This window comes from Ptiloglossa arizonensis, chromosome 3 (genome assembly GCF_051014685.1).
Source record: "Ptiloglossa arizonensis isolate GNS036 chromosome 3, iyPtiAriz1_principal, whole genome shotgun sequence".
NCBI classification, from domain to species: Eukaryota; Metazoa; Arthropoda; class Insecta; order Hymenoptera; family Colletidae; genus Ptiloglossa; species Ptiloglossa arizonensis.
In genome coordinates this window covers 3,420,494-3,431,367 of record NC_135050.1, presented here as the reverse complement: position 1 = coordinate 3,431,367, position 10,874 = coordinate 3,420,494, and the positions used below count along the sequence as shown (strand labels likewise).

Sequence of the window (10,874 nt, the reverse complement as noted above, 5' to 3'; positions counted from 1 at the left end):
TATTTAATCTGAAAAAAGTTTTAATGATTACTTAAAATATTTTGTATGTACTTTTATTTATGATTCATAGAATATCTAATAAAGTACAACATTATTGTGACATTTCTATCGGTTAGTGACACTTATACGTTACTGTGTGTTAGTCGTCTTGATTAAACATGGAGGAGGCTGGTAACGAGAAGTTCCTATCAAGAAGGCGTTCTGCTGCTCTCAAAGCTTTTAAAGTTAAAGATGAGCGAGTAGCAACTTTTAAAAAAGTACGTACGTAATTTTTAGTATCTACTAATTAGTTGTAACTATTTGACGACAATCCGTATTCAAAATTTGTGTATATTTCCCGGCGTTGTTCTTGAAATTGATATGTTGTAAACAACTTCTATGAGCACACTACATTGTTTGTTTTCTTTCTAGGTAGCAGCGATTTTACAAAAATCTGAAATCGACAGAACACCAGAGGAAACGGGGATTCTTCTTTCCTGTAGTGACGTAGTGAAAGAGGTTAATTTAAGGTATAGCCATTTTGAAAACCATTGATTGTACATTTATGAGCATATCAATTTATTTTAAGCTATTATTATTATAATACAAAGTGTTGATTACTAACTTTAATAATTATTACAAATTTTGGATATAGGTTTTAGCAATAAATTCCTTATTAAGTAGTATTATGACAAAAATTTTATTAATTGATTTGTCAGACAAGAGAAAAGACACAGGGTGAAAGCAAGATTGGAAGAAGTTGAAGATGCAGCAGAAATTTTAGAAGAAAAGTGTATGCGATTAGCCGCAGCAATTAGTAGAGCAACATCGCTCGCTGTTTATACTGGTGCAGGCATCAGTACAGCTGCTTCTATCCCAGATTATAGAGGAACAAATGGTGTTTGGACTCGTTTACAACAAGGAAAAGATATTGGGTAATATGATAATTGTTTATAATTATGAATAACTTACTTATGGTTATTATTGTCTTAATTATGATAGATATTTAAATTTATTTGTTATATACTTCTAGAAATCATGATCTAAGTCAAGCAGAACCAACAATGACGCATATGGCTCTTTATGCTTTATATAAAGCACGAGTTTTAAAACATGTAGTTTCTCAGAATTGTGATGGACTTCATTTACGCAGTGGAATACCTCGCACATTTTTGTCAGAAGTTCATGGGAATATGTATGTGGAAGTTTGTAGAGCGTGTAAACCATTTAGAGAATATTGGAGATTATTTGATGTTACAGAAAAAACAGCTCGATATTCTCATGGTACTGGTAGATTATGTCACAGATGTAACTCTGTCTTGCAAGATTCAATTGTTCATTTTGGCGAAAGAGGCAATCTTCCATGGCCAATTAATTGGAATGGCGCAACAAGGGCAGCAAAACAGGCAGATGTTATATTGTGTTTGGGTTCTAGTCTAAAAGTTTTGAAGAAATATCCATGGTTGTGGCAAATGGACAGGCCGATTCATAAACGTCCATCATTATATATTGTAAATTTGCAGTGGACTCCAAAAGATGAGAATGCAGTCTTAAAAGTAAATGGGAAATGTGACGAAGTTATGAAAAGAGTTATGGCTCACCTCGGGTTGGAAATACCACAATATAATCGTGCTAAGGATCCAATATTTTTTCATGCTGTGCAGCTTAAGAATAATGAACAGTATACAACAAGTCAACCTTGCTTAGAAGAGCCATGTAATATTGCTCACAAGGAGTTAAGTAAAATCAATGATAGTTTTCATGAAGATATTGCACCCCAAACAAAAGAGAAAGAAGATTGCATCTCACCCAAAAAAATAACTGAATCAATGTCCGCTTACCCAGCGCCATTTTTTACTGCATTACCATTCTTGTCCATGGGTTTGCCATTTCCACCAATGTACATGTGTCCTCAATTAACACCACTTTTCTATTATCCATTTATACAAATACCAAATATGACCATGGACATGCCGAAACCTAAACCAGCTTGTACTTTTTGCATGGAAAATGAAGGTTCACTCACTTGCCTTTATTATCATCGAGACACAGACATTTCCTTAATAGGATCTGAAAGCAAACAGATGAAAGAGACAAAGACATTAGTAATTCATGCCGATTCTCCAATGGCACCTCCTAAAAATCCTGGATGGTTTGGCAAAGGATATCGCAAAGGCATGAAGAAGAAGCGGTAGCATTTACTCTCTTTGACATGGTATATGACTTTCCCTTTCTCTGTTATTATGTGAATGTATAACATATAGTATATAATATTGTACGTAAATGCCTCCATATCATGATGAAATCTGTGTACACAATTTACGAATGTATAGCGACTTAATTCCAATATCCAAAATTTGAATAATCAAATTAAATTATGACAATAGTTCTTAAGGTTTAAGGTATAGGCAGTCTATTCTTATCAATGAAACTTCCAAAACTTAAATTTTATAGTAAGCTGATTAATTTGATGGATATTTATATCTAATAAGTCTGATTTTTAAATTCTCTATTTGTAAATTTCACTATTATTGATTTTTTGTGAAATATGCTTGATTCAATTAGTTGATTCAAGTTATTGCTATTGTATAAGTCAATTATGTTGTGATTTTTAATTATAAGGTTTTATTTAAGCAGATGAGTGTTGTGCAGATCACGATAAATTCCTAGCGACCAAAGTGATAATTTTCAAATACATTTTGTTTTTTTTTTTTTTATTAGTTGCTTTATATTTGTATAGTTGAATGTATCATAATTTTTTTAAAAAGAAAATTGATTTTGTAAGTATTGCATGCATGAATCTTCCTACATTTTTCACTGTATTAATTTGTCATTCCAGTTTTGTAAATATGACGTAAACATATAACAAGATTAATTCCATGAACATTAGTAGACTGTTTATAACAGATCTCAAACTGAGGTTATATTAGTCATTATTGTGTGGTGGTCAAAAGATAGAATAAAATGAAAAGAATTTCATATAAAAGTTAATTTCTATTTTTGTGCTTGATTTATTACATCATTAAATCATTTTAGACATACCAAGAAAAAACTTGTGTATCTTTGATATCATATAGAGATACATTTTTCTAAGCTTTTTTTTTTAACTTTCTCTTTAAAATTTGATTAAACGTTTTAGTTGGCTTGCGGATATTATATGCTAGCTTTGTAGATCAAAGGTAGTATAATTTATTAATTTTAATAGTTATTAAAGAAGCATAATCATTATATAAATAAATGTTTGCTCAGAACATTAATTCGATTACATTTGATATTAATGTTAATAAAATTCTGAACATAAAATGATAAATTCTAAAAGTATTAATATATCAGGTATTAATATTATTTTAGTCTTCATAAATTGTTATTTTTATTTATATGTTTTATTTATACGAATGAATAAATTTACGCTATAATGAGATATAATGGGATATGATAATTATCATTTTCTATTTTATGATAGGTTTTATTTATAATTTTAGCAGTATAACTGTTTTTATTTTAGATTTTTTCTGGTAACTTTATATAAATAGGTAATTATTGCATGTAAATCGTTTGTTTAAAAATTGAGCATGATTTAATAATCAGATCAAGTATATTAACAATATCTTTGTTAATATACAGGGTGAAGCTCCTAACATTGTCACTCCAAAAATTTCGTTTTTTTTTTATAATATGAAAAATATATGAGGCATAAATGGTTTCGGTAGAAGAGCCAGTAGTTATGATTGGCGGCTTACTTATTTTATGGTCATATTTTCGGAGATTTGAGAGTCGTATTTTTTTTTATGCAAATACATATGTACATGTATATATATATATTTTTGTGTATAATGTTTTAGTTAATATTGAGACGAATTTAATGATCTACAATAACATGATCTTCAAATTTCTAAATGGCTATCAGTAGTTTCCAAAATGTCTATCTAAAACCGTCACCTTTTAACAATACAAATTGTCGTATCCAAGATCATTTGAAAATCATATTGCTACTGGTCGAATACATCGAAATCAGCCACCACATACAAAAAATATGTGGTCTTATTTAAACAAAATGTGGATGGCTTCCAAATTTCGAAAAATATGATATTAAAAAAAATAATTTGCCAATTATCGTCCTTCTAAACCAAATAATTTTCTCCTTTTTTTGGGGGGGATATAATCTTAATCTATTTTTCATAAAACACATTTAATATTGTGTGGAGTTTTTTAAGTGATTTATGTTTATTTTATTATGAAAATTAATTTCTCTTACACTTCACATTTCAATTAATGAAAAAGAATACAAAGAAATAAATGAACATTATAATGTATTTCACAATTTTTTTAACCTTCTGACTACTGCTCGCGATACACTCACGTGCACTCCGAACACCGCACCACGATGAGTGGAAAGTGATCCATGTACAATTACTTTCGTACTTAAATATTTCGGAAGGATGTTTCAGGTGGGATTTTTATATCACATTTACATTATAACATTTACAAAAACAATTTTTTTTCGAAGAAATTACATCTTTTTAATGAAAATTTTTTCCCAAAAATCGTGTGTGAAAAATATGTTATAGTGTATAATGGTTGAAGATGAAGGAAGTATATTTGTGAAATATAGACGGACAATATTTATTCTATTGTAACAATATACACACATATCTTTTTGAATTTTTGTATGTGTTTTACTAACATTGAAAACATGTATCACATTTGTAAAATCATACAATTTGTTTCTCTTGATCGCTGTTAGAAACTGCCAAAGAATGCATTTCTTCCGAGATGAAAAACAATAGTTCTATCGTTCTAAAGTGTAGGGAGAAGGAAATGTTGTAGTTCGAAATATGACTACTATAGTAAATGTAAGATGCGACTGATACAGTCCAGATATTGGGTCAAAACTGACCCAATGTTCCTCGGAGGAGGATTAAAAAGTGTATCGTCTTCGTCCAATATAAAATTGTAATAATTTAATACGTAATACATTGAATTGCATAATAAATAACGAAAATATGTTAATATATCTTGTTAACATAACAAATATCGTACGTGACAGTGCAGACTCGACTACAAAGGGGTAATGCCGAAAGCTGTATTGTTAGATATGTACGTCGTAGCACTTTGCAAAAGAGAATTCTGTCCAATAATTGAACAATAATCAATTATTGGATATAAGATGGTGTACGTACAATATTTAGCAATTTACAGCATATAAATCACATTTGAATCATGAAAATATGAAATATGTGTTTTTGTAACGCTGTAACTTGTCCCCGGTTTCAAGGCGAAAATTCGGGTCCACCAGCTGTCTTGAATTTGAGGTTGATCGCGAATTTGTTCTCAGAATTGCTTGAACTCAAACAGACCAATCGAAGAGGACAGTGAGTGGGTAACAACGAGCGAGTAATCGAAACATCAAAGCAATGCCGTACGCGAATCACTGTGGCAACCACTAATGCAATATATTATTTTGCATATTTTTTATTACATCTACATATATAAGAGTATTATCAATGGATTATAAAAATGAGTCCGAACATGACCTTATTTGAAGGTATGTGTACTTGCAAAATTCAAAAGTGTTTCATTTTATAAATAATTACGAATAATCCGAATTGAGTTATATTTGGACTCATGTTCATTAGGAAAACCTCACCAATCTATTGGTAACAGTGCTACGAAGATTCATCTAAGAAGGAACATACAAATTTTAAATTCTATTAGAAGATGAAATTTAATGCGGTGCGCAACCGAGAACGCTCTTACGAACGTTTGTACGAGTAGTCCAAAAACAAAAGAATAATTAAATAAATAATAAAATAACTGTCAATTAAAAAAAAGCAAGAAATCGAAAATTAACATTTTGATCATTTAAAGCAGCGATAGGCAAAATGTAATTTGATTTGTAATTGTAAATTACAATTACATATTACATTTTGTAATCGTTATTTGCTACCAAACACGATCACAATTAATAAAACGTAATTGTTTGGTTAAAATTACGAGTCTAATTGCGCCAGAGTATGGTTACAAATGCAAAATATAATTATTATTGTCTACAATTAAAATTATAAATTGTAATTGTCATTGAGCAATTACAATTAATAAAACCTATGGTCCTTAAGGCTTAAAGTTTAAACCAGAGATTAGAGAGATATTACATATCGATTTTGATTTCAGAACTAAAAAAAGTAAACATATCGATTCTGTAATTGGTGAAAGTGTGTCGTGTTTGTCTACATTGTACATTATAATGTTAATTTTGTGGTCACTCTTTCAATTTTTTACAAACTTATTATAAATAAATTAATTTTTTATGAACAAAAATTGTTATAAATTAAATTCATGAAACATTTGTATACATCTTATATTATAAGCAATGGATCCCTTAAAAATAATTAATTAGAATAATATTCGAGAGATCGTTATAAATAAGGTAGTAGAAGTTAGAAACGAAATAAAATGTCAAATAAAAAATTAATTAATCTGTCTAAAAATTGATGGAATAAATCGGCTTAGCAGGACATTTATAGTATATGCATTAACATCTAATACATTTTAGATGCCAAGAGAATATTTGGCACATTGAGTTTAAAAGAAATATTTGTTAGGCATACAAGCGAGAACTTTAAGGAATTTAATTATACTTTACGAGAATTTGATCTCGCTAAAAATGAATCGTAACATTAAAACTAATAAAAAATAGCAACCAAGAAAATTTAGTACATTAAATTTAAACAAATTGGAGAATAATAGTTTTGGGAAAATCCTGTTAAACGTAATATGTAATCAGGGATACGAAATTTTATTAAATAAATTTTTATTAGCTTCTGTTTCTTTAGATACAAGATATACAAATTTATTGTCTAAAGGTAAAAAAAAGATATAATATGTGAGAAAAGTACGAAATATTCAACTGTAATAATGTTACTGGGGTAATTATAAATTTTTCTTCTTCTACCTTAAATGACGGTTTTGAGAAAATTTGACTAGAGAAGAATAATAAATATAAATTACATGGAGAAAATTCATTTTTTAATACGAAGTACTTTTTTCGATAGGTCGTTAAAATTGTTGGTTATTGAGAGAGACACGATTGTCCGAGATTAAAACACCTTACAAATATTGTATACGCAGTTCCATCGACACAAGTTTTCGTAAAACGACTATTTTGGGGGCTAAAATTAATTTTAAATGATTATAGATCTTAAATTATGACATTTTAGATGATATAATTTTAAGGAGGAATTAATTTAACTAATTAAGTTGTGTATGTGTGTGTGCCTGTGTATTTTCTATACATTTTGTATATATTTTGTTTCATTATTTTATATTACTTTCATTATATATTCATTATATATCTTTACTTTTATAATTACACGTTTCTAGTTATATGTTGTAGATTATAACAATTTTTCTTATCGCAGTGTCAATTAATTTCGGCACTTTGCCAAATTGTAATTTGCCATAAATTTCACGATAGTACATATATTATAATACGACGACGTATCATGAGCAACTGTGTAGATCCACACCAGTAAGGAGATAGATGACGCTTATAACCCGCCCAGAACGGGTTAACCCGTTCTCGGTACATACATACATACACAGACCCTCGCGTTTACTATAAATTACAGTTCGGTTTAAGCAGCGGTTAGCATACCTGTCCGATAACTAGCTACTGTATTCTCCCTGTAGTAACCAGGTTACAGATTAGGTTAGATAACCAACTCTAAACGGGTTAACCCGCTCTCTGAATTACTTGGCAGCCATTCTCTCATTGGTTACTATGGGTTCTATAGCACATTCTCTTTGTCACTCGCACTTGTAAATACCAACACAATAAATACAAACTTGACAGTACCACTACTTATCTATGTGAAAAGACACTTTCAAAGATCGTATATGTAAAATCATTTACAGATCGGACTTATCCAATCAGTATTTGCAATTCTAATTAAACATAATTATGCGTCATAAGGACGAATTCTATTATTATCATTAATTTCACAAACATTATACATATGTATATTAACTGCTAATAGAAATTGCATTTTACTTGAGATATCGGGTATCAGTACACTCCTACATTCTACCAATCGAAAGTTTTCGTGCCTCTGTGACGTCACAATTTTTGTACTCCCGGTACACTCATAAAAATTATATACACGGATAAACGGGAAGGTGAGTAATGACTATCGATGAATGAAGTAACGCTTAATTCTTTCCTCGTAAATTGTATTTTGCAATGTTGTAATTAAAATAATCTTTTCTTCCGTTCGGCGTTAATAATTACATTTATATCTTTATCGAAAAACCGTACTTTATTACGTGATAATTATGAACAACGTCCTCGTGGCACCGGCAAACTAAATCTAATTCTCGATTTACAAATGGCGTCGTAGTTGCGTCAACGGCTCAAACTATTACACAGAGGTAAAAATAGCACCATGTGTTATATTGCGCACAACTTTAAATTTACGCGCATCCGTGTATACGTGAAATAGGGGACTGTACCAGAAACTAGTTGGCCGTAAATAATTTTTAATTCTTGAATCGCCATCCAATGATTTCCTTAAGTAAGGCAAACTTGGTGTCATTAAGGGCCGGTTTCGTGTAATAATACACGGTAATACGTTAATATTTGTTCCAGGATTATAAATCTAATTTTGAAATTATGAAAGAAATGATAATGCGAACGTGAATCACACGCGTATATCACGACGAATATAGTTTGCCCTTACCTCTGGAAGACGTATTCAGATGAGTTATGATATACATATGTATGTATGTATATATCAGAAATTAGTCTTCCGACAGAAATCGACGGAACTTACATAGTGGTGAGTGAATATTGTCGAGAGCCATGAAAGATGTACAGAATGAGTTGTTTCCATGGATGGGGACGAGGAGGAGGGGAGATGAAGAAATGAAAACGACAAGGACACAAAGAGAGGGAGAACTACAAGGGCTAATGCTGCCAGAAGGGGAGACATTGGAAAAAGCCTACAGTCTGTTGCTATGGTGACCCTCTACAGCATCACCCTATCACACAGGCTTCATAGTAGTATTGTAAGGCTTACCGTAGTACTTGGCTGATAGTACAATAGTGTACGTCGACCGCTCATTAACTTCTTGGCTCTGTATGTATGTACAACGGGACCTTGTTATGAAGCACGTGGTGCTATTCCTTCTACTCTGCCCTTATAAAAATAGCGTGGTAATACTTAACTAGCGAATGAAGGACCTTACGGACGAGAAACAAAACAAAACTACTTAATACTTACGCATATGTATCTTGTCCTTTGAATTTCATTAGAAATCTTTAAATTTCGAGGCTTTCAGTGATAAAAATTTCAATTTACTTTTTTATCCAATAATTTCTTCTTTCTACTTATAAAAATTTTCCCTTACAAACAGTAATAGTCGTTGAAAAAAAAAGTAATCATCATCGTTTTCAATGTGTCTTAAATTGTTTTGTTCTTAAATTACATTATAATTTAAGCGATTTCAAAGTACTAAGTGTAAATAGGAGTGTATTTATTATTTTATGACATTTTCATAGAACATTTATGAAAATTTCAAAAGTCATCAGTTTATGTTAAATGTTTCAATATATTATATTTTACAATTTAAAATACAGTGTACTATGGTTTATTTTAATTTGGAAAAAGAATGAAATATAGTTTAATACGATTGAAATCATTATGATTCCGAAAAGTAAACTTGGTTAAAAAAATCTGACCGCATTATTACAGACGCATGGTCGTCGCTGGCGGAGAAGCGGTCCCTTCCTAAGTATCATCGAGCAGTCGGCGACACAACAGTTTTATGCGCACCTCTCCTCGCGCATCACGTACGCTTAGGTAGGGACCTCTTCTCCACTAGCGATGACCGTGCATCTGTGTAGTGCGGTGAGATTCTTTTCAATCGAGTGTACATACATATGTTTTACGATATTACGAATGCAAAATTCGATGTTCTTCTTACTATAATCTGGGGAATAATTAAAAAACAGAACTCGTATAATTTTGAAATATTGTAAGGGAATTTGTTTAAACTTGTTTCGTAAATCGCTAGTAAAGTTAATATAATCATAACAATAACAATAACAACATTGTAATATAAAAATGTAGCTTTTATTCTCGTTTCATTCCCGTTTCCATTTCCGTTTCCGTTCCCGTTCGTGTTCCCGTTCCCATCGAAGAAGAATATAAGGGTAATTACTGGCAACTGAAATTACATGTAAATGTTATTGGTAAATAGTAAGTTCATATTATCCACCTTAATATTTCCATTCTTTGTCGAGTATGAAATATATCATTTGTGTGTGTATATATCTACGGAAATCTAAGCCAATAATTGAAAGTAATTGACAGCAATTTGTTCTACTGTTATGCTGTTCCTATCAGATTTTATACAGAACAACAAAATAATTATTAACTTTTAAATATTTGTGTTTAGCTACTATAAGCTATTTTACAAACTTTTTAAATTCATTCTTTGAGATAAAGGTTTAAGAAAAAATGTAAAATGTTTATATTTTTTAATATAGTATTATAAATATACTTATCTTATAGCTGTTATTAAAATTTGCGCATTTTGTATTATAATCATTTTTTCGTTATATGTTCTTTAACTGCAAAATAATATTTGCAAAGGCTGCATGGGTAAAAGAAATATTATGACCTTTGATTTTTTACAAAGAGCTATTATCTAATCTTCCTGTACATTTGCTTTTCCTATCTCTTTACTACACCATCTGACTTTAAGCGTTTATCGGTGCAACCGATGAATGCGTGTATGGCGCGTGCGTACGCAATGCGTATATATAGTATGACATAATGAATAATTTTTAATAATGCTTGCAACTATAATTCCTCATTCGTGAGAAAATATTCCTG

At 30.4% G+C, this 10,874-nt stretch overlaps 1 protein-coding gene and 1 long non-coding RNA gene across 2 annotated transcripts; both read left to right on the top strand.

Annotated features, from left to right (window-relative positions):
• The first annotated feature begins 158 nt into the window (after positions 1 to 158).
• Sirt7 (sirtuin 7) lies at positions 159 to 3,119 on the top strand. The gene is made up of 4 exons (XM_076306275.1): positions 159 to 257; positions 412 to 509; positions 699 to 914; positions 1,013 to 3,119. Exons 1-4 carry the CDS (start codon positions 159 to 161, stop codon positions 2,172 to 2,174), a joined length of 1,575 nt encoding a protein of 524 aa, XP_076162390.1. The 3' UTR covers positions 2,175 to 3,119.
• A 4,747-nt stretch (positions 3,120 to 7,866) lies between these two features.
• Positions 7,867 to 10,387, top strand: LOC143144165 (uncharacterized). The gene is made up of 3 exons (XR_012991350.1): positions 7,867 to 8,154; positions 8,376 to 8,549; positions 8,624 to 10,387. It is a non-coding gene; the product is annotated as an uncharacterized LOC143144165 (long non-coding RNA).
• Positions 10,388 to 10,874: the final 487 nt, after the last annotated feature.